We start from the raw sequence: 27536 nt of genomic DNA, 5'->3' as shown, positions 1-27536 counted from the left end.
GGGGGTGGCTCAGCAAAGGCCTTTCTTAAAGGCATTTCTGTAATACCTCTCCCCTGTCAGAAAGGGGAGAGGTATTACAGAAATGAGCCTCTGCAGTTGTGTTTTTTTTTTTTCTTCCTCCAATCATCCATGACGTATTTTAGAGGTTGGACTCGATGATCTTGAGGTCTCTTCCAACCTAGACAATTCTGTGATTCTGTGATATTATTTTCAGGGAAAAGGCATGAGGTCAGACAGACTTTATCTAACTCAGCACAGCTATTCACATGTGCTGGTATCCAGGTCTTAATTCTGAAAGTACAAAGAACCCCCATAAATTATCACATTCATAGATTAATAAGATTACCTATACCCGACTGAACTGTTCCTAGGTGCTGAACTTAGAAGCTATTGCCAGCTCCAAGAGAGATGGAAATACATTTCCACGGTGGAAAGGAAACATACAACATTCCTGTAAGTATTAAAGTTGCTTTTATTAAAATAAACTCTCTTTATAAATACAATTATTATCGTGTATACAATTCACTTCACACAATACAGTATTCAAAATCCTTGGCACCTATATAAAAATACAATATTAGTTTAACTGCATCATTTGCATATATTGCAGATACATTATTTTGCAGATCCAAAGAGGCATGCATGATTTTGTTTTTCAAAGGACAGAGCGGTATTTACAAGCAAACATGATCCAAACAGCACACGCGGATTCGGGGTATGTAAACACTCGTACACGAACTGCAAGTCGCACCTGGTCACCCCTACAACAGATTATTTCTTCACAGAAAGGAGACCTATGACAAAAGAAGAAAAACAAGAGTAACAAATATCACAGAGAAGAAAAATAACAGTAACAACAAATATCAATAAGCTACTATTAAAGTTTTCAGTTATACAAGTGCAATTATTTGAAACATGATTAACATACAACAAGCATCCCAAATCTGTCAATACAAACAATATTGTTTTATAGCGCAAGGGCTGTTGTCTTGGAGAAGAACAAGACCACTGACGATCACTTAGCAAGAGCAGAGAAATTAAATGAACTGTATTTCAGGGGAAAGGACAACACACTCCTCAGTATTTAATTTAACCCATCAGCAGTCTATTATCACTGAACTCACCCATTTAACACAAAAGCTCTGCACCCGATGTTCAATTCATTATGTGCATCAAACAACTATTCTTTATTGTTCCAGATCTTATATAAGGAACTTGATTTTCTTTAAACTTTACTATCAAAGCAAACAAAAAAACCCCTGCAATTTGTAATTGTGTGGTCCTACTTGGTTTTCACATATACGTTGTAATTTATACTTAGTCTTACCGAAGACATGTGGCAAATGCTCTCCTGGCATTTCTGTGTACAAAATGGATAGGAAACCCTTTAAATGTGTGACCGTCAGGTACTGCTCTTCGTACAGCATCTTGAAACTCTTCGTTTCCGGCAGAAATACTCGTGGTACGTTCGAGCTCGTAGGCTGCTAACGCTGGTGACAACAGATAGGATAGGTGGTCATCCCAAACAGTAGAAAGGCCAAGATCCTGCGAGTCAAGCCACAACATGATGACAACCATGCAGAAAAAATATAAGGATGTTAATCAGCTTGGATAATGTACAGATTCAAATAAAATCATGACCAACCTTTAACTTGCAGTTCATGGATATGAATCCATAAAGCAGTAAGGGTAAGGTACTGATTCACACAAACCAGAAGAATCAACCACCACCAACAAAATATTTAACATTTAACAAGAAATTAAGTCAGACTCAACTAAAACAAGACCAGCTGAGTTTTGAAACTATATATTTTAGCTACAGTATATTTGGAAGAAATTTAAGACTACAGTGCTGGTGCATAAGATAGGTAACAGAAATATGGGAAAGATCAACTAAGAATAACCACGTTTTCCTAATGTTTCCTGGAAATTCACTGCAAAAAACAATGCACACCAAGTTCCCAAAACATGGATACGTATGTACATGCACTCCTACCATCACACAAATGCAAGCAAGTAGAAAAATCTAACCACTTCAGTGTTCAACATCGCACAAGATTCATACTCTGAGAATTACTTGCCACCCTCAGGTTGAGCATTATGTGGTAGGAGAGATTAAAAAGTAAAGATATTGCTAACATTGGAAAAGAAAAAAAAAAGAAAGAAACAATCAGCTATCAGCTAAAAGAGCTATCAGTTATCAGGAACTGAAAATATTATCTCCTTCATATTCAGTCCAGGAAGAATAATTTCTGGTATATTATGACACGTGGAAATCTTGATAAAGGACAAAATTAACTTCTAAAAATACCTGCTAATTTTGGATAGCACTCAGAGTAAGACTCTGAAGACTGAAAGCCTGCTTTCATCAAGGGAAGAGACACACATATAAAGTAAGATATAATAACGTGATAGATGTGCTATGGATGCTTATCTTCTCAGCCCTTTTACAAACCACTCATAAGCGGTCTGCAGATGCCAGTAGGCCAAAAATCACAGACCAGGAAAGAGAGGAAAGGAGGGAATAAACCCACACGTGACTGCAGCACTGCCACAGCAAACGGTCAGTATGATGTCTAAAGTAGCTCAATGCAGTCATCTCAGATGTTTTTCAGTTACTTCAGTTTTCACATCTTGCATTTTGGCAAAAGGTGATAGAAAACATGTTACAAAGGCCCAACTATTTAAACCAACAAACATCTACGCAAAACAAGTGCACAAAAAACATGCACCTTTACCACCTCAGCAGATCGGTAACAGTTTTTAAAGCAGATTACCTTCCTGTGTTCCGAGACCAGTAATCTCAGCTGCAACTCTATCTCATTGCTTGTTACTGCAGCATCTAATGCAGAAGCACACAGAGGAGGAAAAGGGGGAACTGAAGATGCTGCTCCAGGAGAGCAGACAGATTTTATTGCTTCTCCACTCATGGGCTTCCATTTAGACTCATCATGCAGGTCAAACACGCAGACCTCCACAGCGTCAGTGGGCTGACAATTTCCAAAGAACTTGTGATGGTTGAAGACACAACCTATTGTGCGATAGGGATACAATGGCTTGGGTTGTTCAACTAGCGGAGGGTCATCAGGGTTGATAGGCCTGTGGATATACCTGATCAGAAACATTCAGTTTTTATTTATTAATGCACCTTATTTCACATTTTTATTAAAGCACCTTATTTCATGTCAAGGTAAAAATATGTAGATGGGACAGAAGTCATTTATCCATTTTAAAATATAATGCAAGTTTTTTAATTATTAGAATAAATTATGGGGAGGAAATTTTATTAATTCTAATACAGGAAAGTAATTACACACATTTTTGGAGGTGTAGCATACAATGCAATAATACATCACTTTTCTTCTTTATATGTAGGAAAATAAGCTGATTAATCAAGGAGATGCGGAACAACAATTAAATTTTGCAACTATAAAAACATGCCCATACAGCTTCCACACTGTTCATCATATTTTGGGAAGTACAGCTTAAAATGCTAATCACAGCATACATAATCACTGGCAAAAAACATAATTGCTTATTTTCAACACTGGTTATTAATCAGCTCCTTTCACAAAGCCAGAAGTTTTACATTCACGTATATGGTCCCACTGTACTTACAACTTGAAGCTATATATTACAAAAATTATGTTTCCCAAGAAATTTATTGCTTCAAACAGCACTAAGAAGCATAGTGGTCTGGACCATAGTGCTGAGTGTCATCTGTAAATGGGAATTTCTTATCATTGAAGTTCTGAACAATTTTTTTCATTTTGATATAAAAACTGGGACTGAATACCACTCTATGCCCTCGAGCAACAGGACATGCAGAACGACAAAAAAGGGAAAGAATTTTTAACAAACAGGTGCCAGAAGCTTTAGAATACAGAACAACAACGTGCCCTTCTAAAATGACTCAAGTGTGAGAGGAGTTCAGAGAACTCACAGAGATTTCTGTAAGGGAACAAAGTAATGCAACACCGATTTCACAGATGAACTAAGATTAAAAAAACAAACAAACAAAAAAACACATATGGACTCCTAAACAATCATATCAGCTTTCATCTCCTTCTTCATAAATGAAGACAATCAGCTGCCCTAAGACAAAACAGCCACTATACTGTATTAAACTACTGAAAAGTACATTACAAACTGATGAAATACTTCACCTCACTCTGAACCAGTTACTCTTCAAACAGCAGCAGAACACAGAACACAAATTCGAAGACAAAAGCCTCCTAGACACTTAAATACTTAGTTATGCATGTATGACAGAATGTAGAGACTAAAAAAAAAATATATATAACCAAAGAACTACACAGATCTCAATACACCTTGTTCAGTTCTCTCACATTCTGTTAACTCACCTATGCCCCGTTAGGCTCTCCCAAAAGGTAATCGTTCCATCGGTTCCACAAGTCATTACCCAAGTGTGGGGGACTCCTTTTGCTTTTGTTCCCACGCACACAAAGGCTTCCAATCCATATCCAAGAAGAAGGCTGCACAGAAGGTTAGCATGATCTTCACAATCACCCTAAACAGTAAGCATTTTTAATTTGGTTTAAGTATCAGGCACAGCTAAAAATATTAAAGAAAGAAAACCAATTCTATTTCTCCAATTGTTATTTAATAAGTCACACTTCCCTCCTATTTAGGCAGGAGAAGCAAAGATGGCCAAGATCATGACCTAGTTTAATTCTGCTAACTGTATAATGTGAAAACTAACCAGTACAAACTATTCTGAAATTTCCAGGCTAATTTTACCAAAAAATCTTGTTATCCCATACCAGTAGCTGGTTAGCTTCTCTGTTAAGTAAAGAATTCTTTCTTGTGGTAAAGTTTTGGTTTTCTGTAACGGAATAAATTGTTTTAGTCTCATTGCAGACTATTTTTATTTTAGATTTCAGTACAGTGTGTGACTAATACTGGAAAACATATCTTTTAAGGATAACTTCAGGTAAAACAAAACCAGAACCTCTTTTAATTTGAACATTGTCTTCACAGATCATTGTCTTCACAGATCAATGTTCAAATTAAAAGTAAATATGTATATAAGGCAAATACCCAAGACAGTATCAGAAATTATTCAGTATTTTCAGAGTTAGGAAATATAGTCACTGAATAAAATATAGATCTACTGCAATTTTACTTTACTTTTTAAATTTAAGATCTCCCACAGATGTGACTATGGAAAAGCTGAAAGTCATCTCAGCTGTATTTCCTTCAAAGCAGAAAAAAGTTTTCTTCATCAATTTATTGCTACCAATTTTTTAATGTCTAATTAAATGTTCTTCACAACTGATAGCTGTAACAGAACAAAGTTCCTCATGCAACAAAGCCTTCATAATATAAAGCACAGCATTCATTACATAAATAGCACAATCTTCTCCTACCATAATGTACAGAGCAAATATCCAAATAAGTAGATCTAAACCAGGTTTTTGTTGAAACTGTGTTAATAATGTGTCATGGTTTTGGCTGGGATAGAGTTAATTTTATTCATAAAGGCTCACACAATTCTGTGTTTTGGACTTTTGATGACAATAGTGGTGATAACAGAGGGATGTTTCAGTCGCTGCAGAGCAGTGCTCGCACAGGGCCAAGGACCTTTCTGCTTCTCACGTCTTGCCAGCCACCAGGCTGGGGAGGTCACGGCCAGGACAGCTGCCCAGGGGCTGTCCTACACCGTGTGGGGCCATGCTCAGCAATAACAGCTGGGGGAAAGGAGGAGGAAGGGGGGGACAACACTGGGAGCGATGGTGTTTGTCTTCCCAAGAAATCATTATGCGTGATGAGCCCTGCTTGGCTGGGAGTGGCTGAACACCTGCCTGTCGATGGGAAGCAGTGAACAAACTCCATGCTCTGCGCTGCTTGTGCATGCAGCATTTGCTTTACTTATTAAACACCCTTACCTTGACCCATGAGTTCTTTCTTACCTTTCCAATTCTCTCTCCTATCCCACTTGGGGAGAGTGGGTGAGCAGCTGTGTGCTGCTTAGCTCACTACTAGTGTTAAAACAATCTAATGCCACGCTGTTTTTCTTAAGAAAAGTAAAAATGGTCCACCTGGTGTCGCAGGAGCTAAATTCAGCTATTTTCTGCATAGCTTTCCACTACACTGCCCTTTCTCTGTATCTCCAACCATAACAGTCCTCAAACTCAAATTCACTCTCATCACTTTCATCTGAAAGCCAGCAGGTAGCTCAGAGCTTGCCTTTACATGGCTGGTACCTGTGTGTGATACTGTGTTATAGTCACAGGATGGTTTGGGTAGGAAGGGACCTTAAAGATCACCTGCTTCTAGTCCCCCACCACGAGCAGGGACACCTCCCACCAGACCAGGCTGCCCAAAGCCCCATCCAGCCTGGCCTTGAACACCTCCAGGGATGGGGCATCCACAGCTTCTCTGGGCAGCCTGTGCCACATCCTCACCACTCTTTGCGGGAAGAATTTCTTCCAAACATCTCACCTAAATCTATATTCAGAGACAACAGCTAATGCCTTTGCTGTGTGGTCTTTGAGACTGGTCTAAAAAATGAGATATAGCTCCTGCTGCCAAGAACAGCAGATCTTTTTAATTATCATCATCATCAATTATCTCATCAGTGAGACAGTTTTTGAATGCAGAAGCATCTCAGCGCTGATGAAAAGCAGTGATCACTCCAAAGAGCTATTAAAAGGGAGTGGTATTACTTGTATTGATACCTGAGAAATTTTAACTCATTCTGGATTATAATTATTTCATTTATTATAGCCATGTGATACAAATATTGGACTAGGCAGTAACTTCTAGTGAAAAACCTTATCTTGCAAAAACTGAATACAAAGACTTACCATCAATATGTTTTAGCACATATACATACAAAAGGTGTTTTTCAAAACAGACTTTTCCAATAATTCTAGGCTAATCCAGGAAGAAAACTAGTGGCCTACATACTAGGATCAATTCACTGCATAACCATATAGGATCTTAGAGCCAATGTAGCAACCTCACTGTCCAACAGAATTGAAAAATGTATTGGAAATTGGACCTCAACAAGAGCAGAAAAGAAAGCAAGCCTGCTCGAGAGCCTGCTCATCTACCATTTAATACCTGGGTCTCTAAAAATATCTTAAATAAGCCATCTGCAACAGAGAATTCTCTGAGATGGACCAAATCCACCTTTCACAGCCTGTTTTTAATGAGTAACCTCAGTTAGAACATACCAATGACAAGGTGTCACACACAGACTATTTGCACATACCTTGTTTCTACATATGAAAGCAAGAAGGGTGCACCACTGTTCCTGTTTGCCACCTCCTCCTCCAATGACAGGAGCTCTTTCATAACCCAGGACACTGACAAACCGCGCCGCCTGCCTAGGTGTGTCTAGCAAGCGGCCTGCTCGAAGCGGTCTGACATAGGAACACACTGGACGGTTCACTCCATTTTCATCCTTAACATATAAAAACAAACAGCACGGTTAAAACTTCCTGAAGTGCCTCCTGTTTCTCTTCACGGAAGTGACACCTCCCATTCTGGCTGTACCAGGTGTGTTCAGTAGCAGCATCACCTTCCAAACAAGGGTGTGGTGTTCACAGCCCCACCAGTGGCGGTGAGCCCCCACCCAGTCGCTCTCTAATTCTCCTGCAGCAGGGCTGGGGAAGAGAAGGGGAAGGGTGCAAGCGAGAAAAACTCATGGGGGAATAATAGGAAAAAGGGGAGGGGTGCAAGCGATGTAAATATAAAGTAGTTACTTTGCAGCAATGAAAATATCACAAAAGATAGATTTTAGACCACCTTTTTTTGCGATAGAATTTATTCTCTCCCAAATAATTGTAATTCAAAAATACTGAGACAGAAAAATTCTTTTAAAATTAAGACACAAGACCATTAATGCAATTAATTCAGAGAGACACTACAACTAGGTTTTCCACTGGCTCTGTAACTGGTAGGATATTCTAGACAGAAAAGAACAGTTTGTGCTCCATCTGCTGTCAGTTTCCACATTGTCATCAAGCAAGAAAAAAAAAAAAAAAAGCACATAATATATGCTTCTGCACTACATGTAAAAAGTGGATAATAACTGAGTTATCGCACAATTCTGATAACCTCATGTGTTCCCACTGCTACTTGGAGACTGGCTGGTCAGTAGTCTGCTGGTAGGAGGTGGTGATTGCCCTTGCATCATCTTTCCCTCCCCATTTCTTTCTTTCATTTATGATCTCTACTGACTTAAATTCTTATTGTCTTTATTGTCTTAAGCCTTTGACATTTGTGGTTATTCAGGAAAGGACTAAGGAGGCTTTATTACCTCCTCTGTAGGGGTGCCAGGAGGACTTGTTTCTACATAATGGTATTAAGCTTCAGTAAACACACACAAGTTTAATCCTTAAATTTTCATTTTCAGCATGCTAAACCACATGTAGCCCTGACTGGAACATGGCCACATCATAAATCTATACAGATTCTACGTACATAAACTTTAAAAATCTAAGAATAAAAAGATAACTTAAATAACAGGTAAGCATATTCATAAAATCTACAAACCTGTGCAAAGATCTTTACTAGCCTCGTGTTGTGTGTAGGCCTAATCTGTAGGTATTCCCTCCACCACTGTTTAGCATACACAAGAAACAGTCGTTCTTTTTCTGCTGTCTTCTGACGTTCCAAAGTAAACTGCAGGTAAGAAAATAAACATAACAGATGACACATATACTAATTCCAAACAAGAACAAAAATGTAATCAATAAGTGTATCAACACCAAATCCTGTCTTAGGTAAAATACAGCTTAATATTTACATGGCATGCCCACACCAATGCAAAAGAATAGTATTTTAAAACGAAAATCCAACGAGTGAAAACCTCAATTTACATTTCTTGTTTGTAGGCTCAAGCTTGACTGAAGTAGTGTTCATCTTCAGTGATGCATGTCTGTACAGAAGGATTACTCAGCTTGTGAAGCGTGGAGTAATATCTGCATGCGCCTTCAGGCCACCATTTACTGGCTTTTCAAGCAGAATAGCTGACTGTTGAAATTATTTTTCAAATGGAAAAAGAGAGCAAGGAAACATAGTATCTGAAGAAACGTAAGTATTTCATACTCATTTCTTGAAGCTTTGATATGGGCAATTAGAAAAACTACATACAGTAATATTTCAAATAAAGTAATGATCAGTATAAACAAAGTAGTTTAAAAGAGGCAATTATATTTAAATTGAGTGAAAAAAATACTATTGAACACTCAAAAACCTACAGCCCCCAACATCCACATAAGTAATTCTATACTGAGATCCCCCTCTTCCCCCTCCCAAAAGAATAGGTCAGCCTTCCCAAAAATTACTTACTTGAGTATTAGTTATTTCTGGAGACAGCGTCTTACTGAGTTGTGGATACATTTCAAGTCTGATGTTCAAAACACCAACAGAAACCTTTGATTCTGAACCTTCGAACCAAAATACATTTCAATCAGTCCCTTTAAATTCCTTTTACTCAGACACATCAGTGACACAGGAACAAATTATTGTTTTAATTATATAATCACAAGAAACAATTACACTTCTTTAAGTACATGCAACATAAGCATCTTCATTTAAAGTTTAACTCAAGTAAGACTGAAAGAAAGGGTAATAGGGCCAAAGAAACAGACACCTAGATCTGAGAAAATACCCGTGGCTCTCTTTGCAGCCAATATCAGGACATATAATGTGTTGAATGGTGTTCTGTAAGTTTCTAGAATAAGGCATCTAAAATTGATTAGAAAAGCCACGCTGTAAGTGTGCCTGTTCCTACTGACAACACAGGTAGCTCAGATTTAAGTAGTTAGAATAGGGTCAATTTCATTTCACTCAATATATGTTTTTTTATGAAGGACCCAGAATGCCATACAAGTACTTGATTAACCGGATTTGTACCTTATTACTTAGGAAAAAAGTTAATGAGAAGTAGATTAGAATTTCTCCCATCACCCATACATACAAGCAACAAACAAGTTATTTTCATATATTTCAAAGGTTATTTGTTATAAATTAAAAACTGTCTACCTGAGAGTCTATCCAAACCCATATTGCTTAGTAAACTTAGCATTATTTTATCCTGAAATTGCAAACAAACGTATCAGTAAATAAACATAAATCTATTTATGTTCACTGGATAAACCTGTGCACTAAATCATCCAAAAAATAGGCAAAGGTGGTAAGAACTAAGCATGACTTACACAGAATATGCTATTTTCAAAATATTTTTAAGATATAGTTTACTCTCTTGAAACTAGCAAGGGCCTTGCTTAACTAACTAGTAGAGAAACTGTGATAAAGAATACTCAAATGGCTCAGCTGTAACTTGACCAAGTTCTGGGATAACTAGTAGGAAGTCATGATACACTGAGTCCTGGATTTAACCTTTATCCATTAAATTGTATTGTCCTGAACAATTAGGATGAAACACCTGAAACAGGGAGTGGTGACAGGTGACACACAAAGATACACGTGTATACTGATAGCTAAGCACCTAAACAAAGCTGTTTATCCCTTCTATCAGAAGGTGTCCTTCCAGCTATGTGACTACAAGGCAGCAGAGCACAGATTACTTTCTCTAGCAATTGCTAGTTTGCTAAGAAAGGGACACAAGCTGGACTTTACTCTTTGGTGCATTGGCCTGACAGATTCCTGGAGATGCACTGGTTGATTTATGTCTGTTTGTTTTAATAATTTACCCAGATTCTGCAGAAAACCGATTGTGGGAATTCCCAGACACTGGAACACTCATTTTTAATATTTTCTTAACACAAGCATCTGACCATTAGTCTCTTACCTAAACATTTCCTAAGGATACCTTACAGTAATTTTCCAGTTGAACGAAGACTGAGCACCATCATAAATACTGCTTTAAGCCTATAAGCAAATTTAGTACATGGTATTTTAAGTCATCGTGATATGCCTATTATTTATTCTTACCTACACCCAGGAGTTCCACAGCAATGTTTGTTATGCCGTTCTCTGCAGCCAGGACAGATCGCCACTCCAAGAAATGGGATGCTACTAGGGTTGTCTCACCAAACGTGTCTGTTTTGATCAGAACCATGTGCACTGGATCACATATAGATAACATGGTGGTTGCATCCACCATTTTACTTCCGTCACCTGCCATTATTAAACCAACATAAAACAGCCAGCATATTATTATCCCAAGTTCTCATTCAAATTAAGGGAAAGATACACATTAACACCGCATTTTAAGAAAATATTGCACCTAGAAGCATCAACAACAATCCTATCTTAAATCAAACTCAGATTAGGATGGAGCTACAGCAAGATTACAATCGACTCAGATAGGGGATAAAAAGATTACTCGATTTGACTACCCTAGTGTAAATGGTTTAATTGTACAACAAATTAAAAATGGGATTAACATTTAAGAAAGTAAATATTAAAGTACCACTAAGTAAAAGCAATTGCAAACATGCTCTTAGTAACTTTGAGTCTATTTACTATACCTCCCTGAATTTCTATAGGACTCAGACAGCATCAATATGCTCTTCCTTTATCCCACCAGCTTAAGTCTTCCCTATTTACTCCACAAGTCCTCCCTTACCATTTAACTCCTGCCATGCTCCCTGGCTACCAACAGCACAGGTAATGCAGGCTGCAGATAACTGCCTGTTCTGCAGACGTCTCCTGCCTGGTAGGCAAACTGAATGCACAATAACATTTTCCCTTCCGTATGGTGACAAGTTTACATCTCTCTTCACAGAAGGGTTGAGGTTGGACGGGACCTCTGGAGGTCCAACTCCTCTACTTAAGCAGGGCCATCTAAAGCAGGTTGCCCAGGACCACATCCAGGAGGCTTCTCAAGGACCTCCAGGGAGATACTGCCCCCTTCTTCACTTGTAAGCACAAAGCTTGTGAAAATCACAGCCATCTTAGCATCTCTTACCATCCTTAACATTACTATCTCATTGTCAGTTCTGGATAAAGTAACTTTTAAATTAGACCAACTTTAGAGTGAAAAAGAAGTAAGAATAGAGAGAGATGTAGAAGTAGCAAAACCTAATAGAGCAATCAATTTCCCTTGGAAAACATGATTAAGGGGAAAAAAACCAACAACCAAATAATATTAAATAATATCAAACACATTTCAGAATAACTATAAAGTCAGGGAAAGGAAAAAAAAACACCACAGTACCAGTTCCTTACCTAGGCTATCCTTGTGTACTTCAAGTAAAAAACCATCATTAAAGTCTGGCTCACAGGCACAGGGAACGGGTTTAGAACGAAAGCGCTGATTTCGGAAATGTAAACACAGAGTGAAAGTAGAACAGATTTGGCCAGGCAGAGGATCTGGTTCCTGAAGATGTTCCAGAAAAGCTTTCCCACCCAGAACCTGAAGGTAAAGATACCTTCGTGTTGGGTCAATGTTAGCTGTAAAGCGTAGCAACAAAAATGAAGAGACTACAAAAACAGCACTTAGGAAGCACATTAAATATCAGCTACCTAACAGGAGAATAGAAATGTGATTTATTTTTTTTTTTTTTTCCACAAACAAATCCTTAGAAGAAAGTGATTTTAAAATACACAGAAACTATCTTAATGCAAAATAAGTGAAACCCTTACAAGTCAAGCTTTAAGTGACAGTAATATCTGCTGCTTACATGAACTGCTATCCTTTAGATAAGCAGGAAAGACATTTACTTCTCCACAGTTTGGAGGTTTTAAATGAATCCTGTCCATACTGGATTACTAATTTCACATTCAATAATCATACACTTCAAATTTCTTTCTAGACTATGATCAAAAAAAAAAAAAAGAATAAACAAGCAACATACTTTTTTTCAGAACTGGTGGTTCTCTAGCAACAAAATGTGTTGATGGTTTTGAAGCAGAAGTCCTCTCCTTTTCATTCACATCCTGGAATCACAATTAAGACACTTTTAAGGTATCAAGCGAGGCAACAGCACTATTCCCACAGTATTCTAAAATGTAAAGAATCCTCCATTTCAAATGGATGTCATTCCTTGTGTATGCTCCCTTCTAGTACGTGAGACTTAAAACTGAACAAATACTTTCAATATAGTATCATCATTAGATCTACTTTAGTACAAACATTATGCTGCTCTGCTCTCAGAACATCACAAATCGGTAAACCCTCAGGAACCTTTAGAAGTAAATTCCAGCATCTAAAGGGAGCCTACAGGAAAGATGAATAGGGACTCTTTATCATGGAGCATAGGGATTGGACAAAGGGGAACAGCTTTAAGCTAAAAGAGATCTAGATGAGATGTTTGGAAGAAATTCTTCCCTCAGAGGGTGCTGAGGCCCTGGCACAGGCTGCCCAGAGAAGCTGTGGATGCCCCATCCCTGGAGGTGTTCAAGGCCAGGCTGGATGGGGCAACCTGGGCTGGTGGGAGGTGTCCCTGGCAGGTGGGTAGGAATCAGGTGATCTTTAAGGTCCCTTCCAACCCAACCCATTCTGTGATTCTACGATTCTAGTGAGTTATAACTTTGTCAACACACTACACCAGTGAGAAGAATAAGCAGAAATTTTATCCTTCCTTGACAGCTACTTACAGTTACAAATTTAAGTTCTTTCATAACATCATCAACGATTCCTCGTTGTCTTAAGGCTTTTATCAGATCTTCTGTGGACAGCTGCTGATGCTCAGGTGCTAGCTCCTCACGTATGGTCTCAGCAAGAACTTCTCTGATCCTGCCATGGACATCCATCTGAAAGAAAATGCACGATAGGCTACAACTACGAGCCCTTGATAGCAGTTATGACTAAAGACTCTTACTTATGAGTCTGTAAGAGTGCAGGAATGTGGAAGTAGCTACTCCATGAGGATTACTCCCTTCTTCCACCCAGTTAAGTCTTTTAATTTAGTAGGAACTCGTCAGAGAAGTTACCTTATCTCAATAAAGCAGCTATAACGAATAAAAAAATACCAAGAGCATACCAAAACTTAGCATCTCTGCTGCTTTTGACAGCCTCCTTAAGCTTCCCTACTCAGAGAGAGGTCCGTACGCCTATTAATTAGTTCTGCAAACCCATTAATTACAAGCTGCTCGCCTCTCCCAAAATCCAACACTTGGAGTACCCGGGTCTTAAGCCTTAAGGAAACAAGCTGAGGGGCAGGACTCCTCCCCTCACGCACCTTGAGGAGCTGCCGCTGGATGAGCTCCCGCAGCTCCGAGGCTCGCTCGGGGGGCAGCGACATGGCGGCGGCCGCCATGAGGGGAGGGGAGGGGGTAGGGGAGAGCCGCGCGCCGGGCCCCGCCCCCAGCCGCCCGCCAACGGTCGCGGCGCGAGGCGGGCCGTTAGCGGCCGTTACCGCCCCGCTGAGGCGGCTCGGCGAGGCTCAGCTCAGCGAGGCTCCCTCAGCGCCTCGGCCGGCATGTTCGTCCCCTGCGAGGGCGGCGGCCCCGAGCTGCAGGGCTTCACGCTGCTCATGGTAAGCGCTGCGGCGGCTGCTCTGCCTCCGTGAGGCCGCCCCTGGGCGCCGCTGAGGGGAGCCGGCCGCGGGCCTGGGCGCAGCTCCCCCCCCACACCCCAAGCAGGGCTCCGCGCGTTGCTTTCCGTTTCCGTCGGTTCCTCCCTCCTCGGCGTCCCCCCGGTGTTGTTGCTGAGGAGCTCGGCGGTGTTTGCTGGGCTGTAGTTAGGTGCTCTCCCTCCCAGGTTAACAGGGCATGTGTCATTTCGCGACGTTTGCAGGACCTGTGGGTCGGCACTGGAATAAATATATGTTTTTTTTTTTTTCATTTAGTTGTTGTTTTTACATTTTCTGTGGAATAAAATCCTAATTTGTGCTGTATTCAAGCTCAGATCATGAAATAATCATATTTTTTTTAGGATTAAGAAAGTATTTTAATCGTTTTCAAGCCTTCTATGAAACCAATTGACGATGATCAGCCTGAGACTACTTAGTTTATTTTGGGATAAGAGTTCCTGTCAGGCTGCGAAGTACTAAGCCATTAATTTTCCTTCTCCTAAGTTCCTTTAGTGTCTTATTTATAAGCAGCTTCACCACCGTTCATCTCGAGAGCTACTCAGCCCCTCGTGACTTGACGGGTTGGGCTCGATGATCCTTGTGGGTCCCTTCCAACTCGGGGTATTCTGTGATTCTGTGACTCTGCGAACTCACATGGGTGCAGGAAATCATTCCGGATCAGCTGACTAGTCAGAGGAAACAGGTCACAGCTGTTTCCTTCAGCTGGCTTGTAGTGACAGTCTCTAAGCACCAGTAAGGCTGCTTTTGCTGTGAGCTTGTCAGGATCAGATCCACTGTGTTTCCGCATGTGGTGGCAGTTTGGGCATTAGCAAAGTCGTAGGCACAGACTTGCCTAGAAGTCACAGGGAAGCAACTGAGAACGTCATCTGTCATTGCTGGTATCTGTAAAAGGACACAACTGCTTGAAATTCTCTTTCTGTGCTGTTTTAATTAAGTCAGTGTCTGCCGGGCTTGGTGATAACCCATGGCAATTCCTACAAAACGAATCCAAGATGACATCCATCCTTACAAGAAAATGGAAAATGTCCTGTGTACATTGGTCAAACTGACGCTTACAGTCTTAGGTGTAATATCAACATTACCATTAGGTGTCACTTGAGGCCGCCCAATCTCTGCGTTCATTTTTAGAGTGACTTTTACCTACCCTGTACCCAAAAAGAGGGAGGGAGGAGACAAGTTTCCAAGCCTTGGTTTAAGTTTACAGCAAGAGACCATTAGTCACAGAAGTGGCCAGTAGGTTTCTGTGGGACAGGGACCAGCCTAAGAAATAGTCACCTTTGTTAGAAGATGAGCTGCCACTTTAAGAAATCCTGTGTTTAACCAGAAGTATTCTAACTTGAACCTTTGCTATTTGAAGGGTGTATAGTTCTGTCCGTAAAACACACTGTAAAAAACACACCTTAATTCTGTAACTTCTTTTACAGCCAGCAGTGTCAGTGGGAAATGTTGGTCAACTGGCAATTGATCTGGTGATTTCCACACTTCGCATGACTAAAATTGGTTACTTCTACACGGACTGCCTGGTGCCGATGGTTGGCAATAATCCGTATGCAACATCAAAGGAAAATTCGGTGGAGCTGAGTATAAATGCTGAAGGTGTGTATTGAACGCTGGTGATATTGGCAAGATGCATACAGTGCAAGAAGGTTACGTTTACTTGTGTTGTTACGCTTTGCTTACGTGAACGATGTTTAAACTAAGGTCAGGAATAACAACTTCAATAACTAAATCTCTGATTTACAGATAAGAATGTATTTATACTTCGCAGAGGAAACTGTTACTCATGTTATTTTGGATAACCAGTTTGGCATATGGAACCAGTAAGAAATGTTGACTCTTGACCATATTACAGTGCAGCCAAAGCTCTCTACAGTTCTAATCCTAAGCAACACGCGGTGTGCACATACTTAAAGCGAAGTGCTGGAATGCAAGCTGCATTCTGTGGAGAAAGATGTTTTGCTTCTTCCTTGCCACCTATGTTTGCCTTGTTGATCCTCTGCCCCCTTTCAATTCTCAGGATTATTCCCTGTCTTCATCACTAAATTTCTATTGTTTTCATTTCTTTTTCTCCTAAATCACAGAAATTTCAAAATAATCTTTGCAAAGCTGTATAAGGAGATTATCTGAATGATTACAGGAAGCAGATCTTCAAATATTTTACTTCATTCAATCCTTTGAATTTATAACGAGTGAAATTAAGTTCAGTGAAGACAGTGCATAAAATAGGTATTTATTTTTAACAGTAATCATTCTTTACAGTAATAGGATTTGATAGCTGAAAGGTTTACTGTCCTCAGGTTTGTAAAGTGGATAAATCTGGATACTTCTAAGCCTAGATTTCTTACTTGCTTTCTTGTGAAACTCAGTTATTTCTCCTTGTAGTGTATTCATTACCTTCGAAGAAACTTGTAGTTCTGCAGATCAGATCACCTTTCATAAAGGTATGTATGCTCACTGTTGTTCTGAGTTCACTATTCAGTAGTTTCTTTGGTTCTGCTGGCAAATCATTTAAGTGGCATGGTTGAATTTTATGGCATTATTCAAACAGACTAAAGAAGCACAACCAGAACTCTGCCAGGTTAAAAGGCATTTTGTTAAAAACAACACAGACCAAACACTAACAAAATGTTTCTGTCCTTGGTGCTACAACACCTTTTGCTCCTAATACAATTTTAGATCAAAGCTGATGTCTGCTTTCAAAAAGGATTGAGGTTTTGTTTTGTTTTTCCAAGGCCTAGAACACTTATATCAGTAGATTTTGGTGTTCATGTGACCTTAGTTATTAATAGCCTGGAACAAAACAAAACACAAAACTTTCTGGCTTTTATCCATTTCTCTTTTTTTCTCCTTACAGTTATTCTCTTTGTGTATTTGTCTTTTATTGTAATAGCTTAATTTTTCTCTGTCACTCCAATTGAATTATGTCAGTGTTCAGCATTCATTTAAACTGCACTCATTACGCTCATTGTGTAGAAATAAAGACTTGCATAAGACTCATTAACTAGACACTGGCTGTAATGTTAAATGAGCAGAATACCACTCCAGATAAGAAATGGTACCACAGTTTTTGGCAAAGTTTGGCAAAACAGAGTGTGAACTTAGCATCTTTCCATTAGTACCAATGGCATACAAAGTGGGTAGCACTGTTATTCAAAACTGTAGTTTTGTATTTTAAACTGTAGTTTTGATCAAGTAAACAGCCAGTCCTCTGCTTTCTAAAAACAAATCTGGAAGTGAAAACTAAAGGGATGTGAAGAAAAATCAAGATCATTGCTGAGCATTAAATGTAACATCTAGTATTGTCAGCTTTGGGCTTTTTTTTTTTTTTTAAGGACACAATACATTTTTCTTTTTTTCTTTGTCTCTGCACGAAGAACAAATACAGGCCATTCTGCCAAGCACTGCTTTCTTGGGTGGAAAGCAGTAAATGTGCCAGAGTCATTCTTCTGTCCAGCAGCCACGCGTACCAGCGCGATGATGAGCAACTTCTTGGGTATGTTTGTGTCCTTGGAAGATCTAATTAATGTTCATGTTCTCTGGCAAACTGTCGTGTTTCCCTCTGTGTAGTACTTTTGGTAGGGTTCTTCTGCTTGCTGTGTAGGTAGGTCATAAAATACTATTATGTATTAAATAAATAAATACTAAAATATTATTAAAACAGAACATTGTACAGCACTTCTCTCTGAACTTTGTTAGTAACAGCTTGTTAACAGCTTAGGTAATAACAGTGAATAGCACTTGGCCTGCACCGTCAGTTGGCCACAGAACATCAGTTTTAACTTCTTCATTTCTCATGGCTGCAAGCTATGTCAAGGATTAGCTGCTAACATACAGGCCACAGATTATATATTTAACATTTAATTAGAATGTTAGTTTCTCTTAACCTCTTGTTGATTATTTTTCATTTTGAGGATTTTCTAGCACCACAGAATAACTCTGTCACCAGACTCACTGAAGAGTGGTGGTAACACATTCAGAAAACACTCAACTTTAATGAAGCCTGCAGATATCTGTAGTGTGAGCTTTTAAAAATACACACAGTGAAGTATGAGCTTACTTTAATAAACTTTAATGGAATCAGTTCCCATCTGAAGGAATAAAATCCTTTTATATGTACATCATTTTAATAGCAACAGTTCTCCTACTCACGTGCTTATGTATCCAGTACTTACCCTGTAGCAGGTACATTTGGTTATATTTGTGGCAGAAAGTTGGGTATATTGTTTTGAACCCAGAAGTACTTTTTAACTGTGACTTGGGGAGGAAGGGAATGTCACTGCAATATATCATTGCAGGTTAGAGGTCCTTCGTGCTTGTACTTCCTTTCTGTCACAAGTGCTAACTTCAGTGCTGTCTCTTATTGTCACCCTGAGTGTGTTCTTGATCTGTTCCTAGAACACCACTGCGCTACCTGCTTACACCAGCTCTTGAGAAAGCAGTTGAAGGCCGTATGCAGGAGCTAAAGTGGAAAGAAATGGAAAAAATAGCAGCTTACCCTGGAATAAATGATAGAGAAAAAGTTCTACATATTCCTGGAGGTGGCATCACAAAACTACTGTTTACTGAGAGGTGAGTTGCCTGAAGATAAACACAGAAAGGTATCAGAGGTCCTGATTTTAGTGCATGAGTAAAATTATCTTTTAAAGTGGAAAGTTGTAGGAAAAAAAAAGTCCTCTTTTCATAGAACAGAGTTTTGAAATACTAGTAGAATTTCAGCTAAATATTACAGGAAGTGAGAAGCCTTCAGGCTCAGATACAATGGAAATTGTTCCATGTGAGATTAATGCTAAATGTGTAAGGCCATTGTATCAAAAGAGGTATTTCAAGAATGCATGTGTTAATTTCATTTTCTCAGGAAGCTGTCCTTGGCTAGATTTTAATGTTCTTTTTCTGACACTCTTGTCAGTTTTCTTCCTAGATGTTAATAATAGTAATTAGCAATAAATTTCTTCCTACTCTTAACTGTCAGCTCTCCTGCTCTGCCTGCTTGGAGCTTGTTTTCCCATGTTCTACCGTGTGCTTTCTTAAAATGGGAATATTGTGAATAAAGTAGTGATAGGCAGCCTGCAAAACTGCTGTTTGAAGCACATAGAAGAAGGAGGGATCTGTAAAATGATCTGTATAAATGCCCCAACAGGGCAAAAATGCAAACCAAGGATATGAAAGGATCCCCAAATAACCCTGCCATGACCTAGGATTCTTGCCTTACAAAGTAAAGAACAAGTTCAAGATGTAGAAGGAAATCATGAAGTATGAAAACGCAAACAAGCAAATCTGGAGGGGGGTGAAAAGAGAAATATATTTCATAGGCATATGTAAGGATTGTGTGTATATATATAAAGTCTGTATTTTCCTTTTTTTTTTTTTTTTGTTTTTTTTTTTTAAACAAACAACATGCAGATTGTTGCACTTAATAAATAAATGTTTCTGTTCTGGGTTTATAAAAGAAACAAATGCCTGCTTGCTTCTTGTTGCAGTTGTTCAAAAGGAATCCAAATGGCAGTTCTTCTGAAATTCTGCTCGGAAGGGGACAATATCCCTGATGCATTTGCTCTTGTTAATTATCTTAATGAATGGCTCCAGCTAATTAAAAGCAAAGTAAGTGCTGTTTGATCTAGAGTTCTTGCTTTAATATTTTATATTGTTTATTTTCATTTTTTGCATCAGTTGGGTCAACTTTTGCCCTTGGTTATAAAGAACGGGCAAAATTAAAGATATATTTTGATTAAAATCTCACTAGGAAGTTTCCCACAAAAAAAAACAAACAACAAAAAACATTACAGCCTTGTTTAACAGGTGTGGGAGGGAAATTGTGTAAAGTTTTGATCTAGTTTAATCCTCCAGAACTCTTCTCTAAAGCAATCCACGGTGATACTGACATTTGAAAGGCTGCCTGTTATTTTAATACGTATGCCAGAGAGTGAATTACATTAAATTGCTTTAATGTTTAAAACTTGAGAGTTATTCTGTCATTGTTGCAGGGAAGCCATTCCACAGATATTTCTCCAGAACAGGAAATACCAGATACTTCTTCACAATGGAAAATACCGAGTTCTTGGCGCTTACTTTTTGGCAACGGTCTTCCACCTGCACTCTTCTGATCCATCTTGAATTCTTCTGTAAGTTGCATATATACAGCCTAGTCTCAAACACCCCTTGAAAAGATGATTTTATAGTAATTGCCAAGCAACAGCAATTTAATTTGTTAGGTACATAAATTCCTGGTTTAGGAAAAAAAACCTTTCATATATGTGGCTAACAAAGGAAATAAAGGTAACTTTCAGAAATCGACCAAAGAAATACGTTTTGTACAGTTTATTGAATAAGTTTGGTTATTTTTTATTTTTTTAAATAAAATGTTTAAAAAAAAACACAAAATAAACAATTATTTGGTTAAGTATTATTGCACTGGAAAAGCTCATGGTAACTTGAGATACATGTGCAGGTTTTTTAGATCTTTTTAGAAAGATAAGATCCTGTTGTTCCATGTTAACTGTGGATCTTGTTTCCAACCCCCCCCTCCCGTTGATGTAAATAAAGCTCAGAAGTGATCTTTCTGCCTTCTTTTCCTAATGCTGGTGTAGTAGCTTCAGCTGGGGAGACTAAGTGGTGCATGGCAGCCTGTTCTCTCTCCTCTAGCCTACTTCCACGGTATAATTTCCATCCTTCTTCCAAGCACCGCTGAGATGCTGAAATTAAAGCTTCCTTGGTAGACAAGCTGTCTCAGACTAACTTGAGGACGTTTCTAGTGCCCTGAAACACAAAGGAAGTAAAACGCTGCCTTGGTAGCAGGCAGCCTGCTGCTACCTGGGTATTGTATCAGCCTAGCGTGCAGTGCTGGTTTGGTGAGGAGTAATTCACGTGTTTAATGTTTGTAATGGTACTTGTTGCATCGTTAAGCTGCATGTTCAGTTTTGGTCTTTTATTTATTTTGGCTCACAGTCTTTTATTTTATTTATTTATTTATTTATTTATTTCAAAAAAACTCAGCCTGCAGGGAGGCAGTGTGTATAACCTTTGGCATTTTGCTACATACAAATAACAAGCCCGACCGGGGTTTCCTGCAGCTGCTAACAGCAGGCATTAATTTTGTTCAAGGTCTGAAATATTTTGTGTAAATATAAAATAACCAAGGTACTAAAAAAAGCATTTGGAATACTTAAGTCAACTTATGTGATATTTTTTTTAAGTGACACAAAAAAAATCTGAAGGTTAAAACCTTATTTATGCAACAGGTAGTGTTGCTTGGGCATGCACAGAAAATTAATCAAATAGTAAAATGTATTAATTGGTTGTATTGATCAGGATGCAGTCTTAGGTATGCTGAATGGTAATGGGGGTGGGATGCAGCATTTCAGAAGGTACTTAAGTGCAGAGCAATTTTCATCAAAAAGCAGCTGTGATAAATTAAATTCCAAGCCTTACTAATTTTGTTTGCAGCAAGGAGAAGCCATGATAAAAAGCTAGGAGAGGGAAAGCAACAGCAAGGGGGCGTTGGACCGCTGGACCACAGCAGAAGCATTCAGAAGTTTTCTGAGGCATGGAAGTTTTGTCTTTCTTTCTTTTACAGATGGCAGATTAAGGCACAATTTTTCAGGAAAATAGTCTCTTGGATAGCTTAGATACTCAGATAGTTTAGCAGTTTTTATTGCTGTAATTTTGAATAAACCAGTACTTATGTTAAAAACATCTTTGGAAAATGTATCCACTTGGTTTCAGAGAAGATGCTGTCCTTCCAACTGCTATTCCTTCAAAAGTACATATTCTTCTATATTCCTATTCTAAAATCCATTTGTACTATAACTTGGAGAACATATAATGCGTGAAGGTACCAGGTAAGTTCCTATTTATAACATAGTGACAAGATCTCTAAGAAAATGCTAAGTAACAATTGAATGTATTTTAACCTAAACGCACCTTCATGTGGTTAACTATCAGTAATCAGGGTGAACTTCCTGTCCCCCTAACATATTCTTCTACAGTTTCTTAATCTTTTATTCTAAATCTTGCAATAAATTTGTGAAAAAAAAAGGTAATGGAAAATACAAAATGATATTTGGTTATAGTTTGTTGAATTGACTGAACTTTATAGTGGTACTAGTCACACGAAGATTTACACTACTAGAATCTCTTTTCAGCTATTAACCAGAAGTAAGAGGCATGAAATCTAGTATTTGCGAGCAGTTAAAAGGCTCATAGTTATTATTTTTATCACTTTAGAGCTCTTTTAAAATTCTGTATGCTCTTGAAGGTTTTGATGAACTCCACGCTCAAAACTTCACAGACTCCCAAAGCAGCTGGGACTGTCAGGGCCCTCTTGGAGCCCTGCCCCAGCAGGGCCACCCAGAGCAGGGTGCCCAGCACCACGGCCAGGCGGCTTCTGCAGGTCTCCATGAGGAGACCCCACGGCCTCTCTGGGCAGCCTGAGCCAGTGCTCGGCCACCCGCACAGCACACAAGGGCGGCCTGGGGCTCAGAGCCTGTGCCCACTGCTCCTTGTCCTGGCGCTGGGCACCACTGCAAAGAGCCTGGCTCCATCCCCATGGCACCTTCCCCTCAGGTATTTACAGACACTGATGAGAATATTACCTCAGCTTGGTGTTTTTAACCAGCACGATGCCTTGGCTTACCTTTGTCAGCCATCCTCTGTTGTAAGAACTGGTCTGTGTGTTTCTTGAAATGAGGCAGAAGCAGCACACAATTATCACTACTGCAGAAATTCGTGTTCTAGTTCCTGGGTTATGAGCTACTTACCAATAGTCAGGATGAAGCCTTGAGCATTCCAGACATGACACAAACTATTTTTTTCGTATATTATTAGAAACAGTGAACACCATGGCACAACCAGATGATAGGATTCCCTAGAGTAGTGCTCATTGTTAAAAAAAATTTTTTTTTTTTTTTTTAAATTCAGGGTCATAACTGTCATGTCTCTTGCAACTACAAGTACCCAGCACCTATCTGAAACCCAGGCAGCAGAGGCCAGATCGTGGCAAAGATGATTCCTAAAGCAGCGACTGGAGCTGTTTGCAAAATGCTACAGTTGCAGGAGTTCCTTGGAGTCTAGGAACTGACTAATGGAGCTAGCTGGGAGGCAGAAATGTGTTTTAGATACAAAAAATACACTGAAACTATGCCTCAGCTGCAAGAAATGCAACAGAGCCTAAGCTTTTATTTTCTTTAATCTTCTGATGGAAGATCTAGCAGCTTGGCACGGAGTAGAGCGGTGAGTACTGACAGCTTTGGGAAGCGGTAACGGGGGAGTGCAGCAGCCTAAAGCCTCAAGAAGGAGAAGGGGGCGCTTTGTCCTCTGGGCACCCGCTCCTTCCAGCCCCAGGGATAGAAACCCGTTTCCCCCCTCAGCTGGCAGCCTCCCCGCTTCCTCTTTCTGCACACAGGTTTCACAGCAGCCAAGACCCACAGCTCTGCAGAGCCAGCAGGTGGGAGGCACCTGCAGGAACCCCCGAGCCTGCCCTCGATAAAAGCCACCAGACACGGCCCCATTTTCAGGACCACTCACTCTTCGCCCCTGCGCCTGCTCACGAAGCTAAGCCTAAAACCAAAGGCAGGCAGCTCAGCTGAGGGAAGCAGTCTGAAAAACTTCAAGAACATTTTGAGAACAGAGTCCAGGGTGGAGAAGGGCCAAGGTACATTCAGCGGTCAGCACTCCACGCAGTAAGACAAATGAGTTGCGCAGTTGATAGCTATCTGAGATGGCAGCGGGTCATAATGAAGTGTACACATGCATTCCCACTTAGTCCTACACATTATGTTCACTTGCAATCCAAAGATAACAAAAATAATGAAAATATAAATCTTCATAAATCTTAAGCTTAAATTAAAAGCCCTGAATTGCTGAAAGCTGTATCCAAAGATGTGTCAAGTGATAAAGGACAGGCCCCATGCCCGTATTCAGCAGCGCTGGGATTTACTGTAGTGGTTTTGGCCAGATCTTGACCCTTTGTTATAGGTACTCCTGGTCTCACAGCCACAAGTTGAAAATGAAAGCTTAATCCAATTAGGATGGTGTTTCCTCCAATACATACTCTGAACTACGCTAATCACTTAAATTAAGGTATTTAGACAAAGGAGACTGTTAATTCAGACCATTTCACAATGGTGCCAAGGCTTTTAGCTTACATATTGGCATAAAGTACCCACCCCCCCTCTTTTGCCTTCACCTTGAAGATAAACAACTCTAAACACACTTGCTTTCACCTATCAGTCTCAAAAACAAGTCTTGTTAAAATTTCAGGTTACATGGTGTAGCAGAAACAGTGTCCCCAATGCTCACATTCCATGTGTTTTTCTTCTCCCTATTTTCAGTGACCTCATGGTTTGTCCAAAAATCCTGTTACAAAAATATGCCAAGTACAAATTCCATGTAAAGCCTCACCACACGCTAGGTTAGACATTTTTATCTAATAACATGCAGCTTTTCAGTGAACTGTGAGGACTTGAGCGAGCACTGAACTTCGGTTAACCCGGTTACAGAAGGTACAGGGCTCAAAATGCTCTTGGGGCCATTACACCGACTCCTCTAGCCAGCGATCCGTTCACCCCTCTCCCAGTGGTGCTGTTCAGAACGAGAGGGAGAGCACCGACAGACTGGAGATGTGAAGCAAAACATTACACGTACAACACGCTGATGGCACAATCCAAAACCCATTTAATTAACGACTCCATTGACTGTGTGCTTTGCACCTCGCCCTCAGCACCATTCATTGGGCATGCTGGGGTAGCTCCAGCTTTCCCAGCTTCCCTTCCACTAAAGGATGAACAACAAAACATTTCCCCTCCCAGCGTTATTCTGAACATTTTGTGAGTATTTTATAGCAAACATAAGGATTACCAAACCAACTGGTCAGATTAATAAAACAATATTCTTAGTGGTGCATTACAAAAGAAATGTGCAAGTGCTCCTCCCAGCTGAAACTACAATAGTTAGCGTTGGAATAATTAAAAATATTTGCATAAAGCCCATTCTAATCAGAACATTTCACGATTTTCTAGTTAAGATAGGGTATCAGAAAACCTGAAGGTGAAACATTTCTGCTTGCTCCAAACAGGCTCTTAACCGTTTCTTCCTAACATAATGCGCACACAACAGCACGTTGTCGATTTAAAAAAATATTTAATGCTGCCAAAAACGTATAAAAATACAATAAGAATGGCAGTACAAAACAAAATATTTCCTAATTTATTTCTTTTACATCTTTCTACATTAATACAGGCATTATAAAAACACAAGACAGCAAATTATTTTGTTTCGCAAAGTAGCATGCTGGTGGTGTTCTTCATCCCCTCGCTGTAGTTTACGCTGTAAACAGATAACTGAGGTCTTCTTGGTATTTAACAGACCCCACTTTTGTTCCCGAAGAGGGGCTCATGTCTCGCTTTGCATGTCAATAATTTGCAGTTTATAGCTGCAGAATATTCACAAGTCGCGAAGGCTTAGGTGTCAGTCAGTCTCGGCCTACGACATACAACGCAAAAGAAAGTCACGGATTCAGTACACAGTACGAGGAAAAAGAAACAAGAACAGACAACGGGTCGGCAGCTCACTATAAAACACCAGGCAGCTTCTCATGCACTCCCTGCAGTGACTACTGATTGATTACTGTTTGTCTGTGGCAAGCACTCTTGGAAAGCCGTCGCCTTTCCAGAGGGGATTTCCACATTGCAGTGTACGGCACGCACTTGCTGGAGAGCTTCCAGTATAGGTCAGTCCAGCAAGCCACTTACTCGTGCGCCCGACCACAAGCACTGAGGAGTCTTCTTTGACCTTAGTGGGACTACGGAAGGCCGCATCTCAGACTATCATCACCTGTTACAGCTTTGTAGGGCCGCTCCCGGCACAGAGGCATGGAAATCAGTTTCTAGGCAAAGCGTGCCCATACCGAGGAAGACGTTCCGACATTAGACATTTGGTTCTTTTCAAAGGTAGGGCTATGCGCCAAGGAACACACAAAAACCGTGGTATTGACAGCACTAAAACACCCTGGGAGCGACAGGTAAAATGCTTCTAAGCTCTGCGAACACTGCAGTGATTTATACGGCAGGTTTCTTTGTGAATTTAGAACACAGCAGAATTTTCTCCCAAGTATTTATCCAATTTAAATAAAGACTCAGACAGAGGTGCAATTTTGAACGCATTTATTTTTCATACATGAAAATGAAAGACTGACCTAAACCTTTGGGGGGCAGCAGGGTTAAAAAACCCAGGAAGACTACCGTGAGTTAGGTCAACTTCACAACTTCCATCCTGTCAGTTAAGCCACTTGGCCATGCAGAAGACTCCCTCTTTTGTCATCAATTCATTAACTTAGGTTCTTGTGCAGTCATCAAGTGTGTCAGGCTTAAGTAATAATGCCAAAGAGCAAACTAAATAATTTGGTTAACATTCAATAAACTTAAAGCTAGCCAGGCTTTCTGATTGCCTGCACAATCCAAACACACGTACATGCATACACATTTGCACTTTTTCCCTATTCAGTGGAATATCAATTGATGCAAGTAAACCGTTTCACTCAAGATTTAACAAGGTTGGCTAGGTTTCCCTTGCAGTATCTTAATTACATAATTTTTTTTTTTTTTTTCCCAGAATTCTGTTTCACAATGAATTCAAGTCTCTTACTTGACACATTTCAAGAAAAACAAAATCGTACCATCACATTAAGTGGACCGTCCCTGCATTAAGGATATAATCAAACAGAAAACTTGAACGACTAATTCCAAACCTGCAAACTACTTGCAACTAAGGTCCAAATATTTTTTTTTAATTGATATTTACTAAAACATGCATGATTTGTATAGAAGTGTTCATCTGAGAGTCAAACACTTTCATTAAATTCTAAGAAGTTCACTATGCATCAAGTATTTTGACTGATGTATTTCCAAAATGGGGAAAAAACCCAACACAGTAACACTCTGAATCAAAGTACAACAGCATTTTGGAAGTGACACAGAAACAGCCAACAGCTTGCCAGAAACTGGAGGGAAGGAGGAGTAGGTTGTCAGAAGGCGTTTCCTTCATTTTCACTCTTTCTTTAAGCAT

General features: G+C 39.7%; 3 protein-coding genes across 14 annotated transcripts in view; 1 reads left to right on the top strand and 2 right to left on the bottom strand.

Moving 5' to 3' along the window:
• Positions 1-458: 458 nt before the first annotated feature.
• CEP76 (centrosomal protein 76) lies at positions 459-14256 on the bottom strand. 4 transcript variants are annotated; one of them, XM_082752630.1, is made up of 12 exons: positions 14127-14256; positions 13543-13698; positions 12801-12882; positions 12172-12396; positions 10933-11118; positions 9325-9422; positions 8527-8655; positions 7241-7432; positions 4365-4531; positions 2778-3111; positions 1328-1545; positions 459-794 (listed from the first exon to the last, which is right to left on the bottom strand). In XM_082752630.1, the coding sequence occupies exons 1-12, from the start codon at positions 14202-14204 to the stop codon at positions 656-658; spliced, it is 2004 nt and encodes a 667-aa protein (XP_082608756.1). In that variant the 5' UTR covers positions 14205-14256; the 3' UTR covers positions 459-655. The 4 variants fall into 4 exon arrangements, with proteins under 4 accessions (XP_082608756.1, XP_082608757.1, XP_082608758.1 ...); XM_082752631.1 differs by lacking the exon at positions 14127-14256 and adding an exon at positions 13929-14104; XM_082752632.1 differs by lacking the exon at positions 12172-12396.
• Positions 14233-27209, top strand: PSMG2 (proteasome assembly chaperone 2). Of its 6 annotated transcripts, none has more exons than XR_014316831.1 (9): positions 14233-14423; positions 15905-16076; positions 16863-16921; positions 17855-17973; positions 18876-19049; positions 19958-20078; positions 20462-20599; positions 23394-23705; positions 27084-27200. XR_014316831.1 is itself a non-coding variant. In XM_082752643.1 (8 exons), exons 1-7 carry the CDS (start codon positions 14367-14369, stop codon positions 20579-20581), a joined length of 822 nt encoding a protein of 273 aa, XP_082608769.1. In that variant the 5' UTR covers positions 14233-14366; the 3' UTR covers positions 20582-20599; positions 27084-27209. The 6 variants fall into 6 exon arrangements, 4 of the variants coding, with proteins under 4 accessions (XP_082608769.1, XP_082608768.1, XP_082608767.1 ...); XR_014316832.1 differs by lacking the exon at positions 27084-27200 and adding an exon at positions 23878-25459; XM_082752643.1 differs by lacking the exon at positions 23394-23705 and having other exon boundaries at positions 27084-27209.
• The window catches only part of PTPN2 (protein tyrosine phosphatase non-receptor type 2), a gene marked incomplete at its 3' end in the record, with an annotated part of 31046 nt that continues 29103 nt past the window's right edge, over positions 25594-27536 (bottom strand). For all 4 annotated transcript variants that reach the window (XM_082752637.1, XM_082752638.1, XM_082752634.1 and 1 more), the window contains one exon: positions 25594-25955. In XM_082752637.1, coding sequence (XP_082608763.1) covers positions 25934-25955 — 22 coding nt within the window. The remainder of the gene's footprint in view (positions 25956-27536) is intronic.

Source organism: Aythya marila, assembly GCF_965140915.1.
Source record: "Aythya marila genome assembly, chromosome: 2".
In the NCBI taxonomy this organism is placed as follows: domain Eukaryota; kingdom Metazoa; phylum Chordata; class Aves; order Anseriformes; family Anatidae; genus Aythya; species Aythya marila.
The sequence above is the reverse complement of the archived record's forward strand: the minus strand, read 5'-3'. Positions and strand labels throughout refer to the sequence as shown.

What these genes read in the sequence shown, in the direction of transcription:
- PSMG2 (XM_082752643.1), top strand. Translation starts at nt 14,367, where the DNA reads ATGTTCGTCCCCTGCGAGGGCGGCGGCCCCGAGCTGCAGGGCTTCACG. An exon ending in AGGGCTTCACGCTGCTCATG is followed by an intron (nt 14,424 to 15,904) that starts GTAAGCGCTGCG and finishes CTTCTTTTACAG; the next exon opens with CCAGCAGTGTCAGTGGGAAA. An exon ending in GATGATGAGCAACTTCTTGG is followed by an intron (nt 17,974 to 18,875) that starts GTATGTTTGTGT and finishes ATCTGTTCCTAG; the next exon opens with AACACCACTGCGCTACCTGC.
- CEP76 (XM_082752630.1), bottom strand. Translation starts at nt 14,204, where the DNA reads ATGGCGGCCGCCGCCATGTCGCTGCCCCCCGAGCGAGCCTCGGAGCTG. An exon ending in ACCACCAGTTCTGAAAAAAA is followed by an intron (nt 12,397 to 12,800) that starts GTATGTTGCTTG and finishes TACGCTTTACAG; the next exon opens with CTAACATTGACCCAACACGA. An exon ending in CTTTCATATGTAGAAACAAG is followed by an intron (nt 4,532 to 7,240) that starts GTATGTGCAAAT and finishes CTTACTGTTTAG; the next exon opens with GGTGATTGTGAAGATCATGC.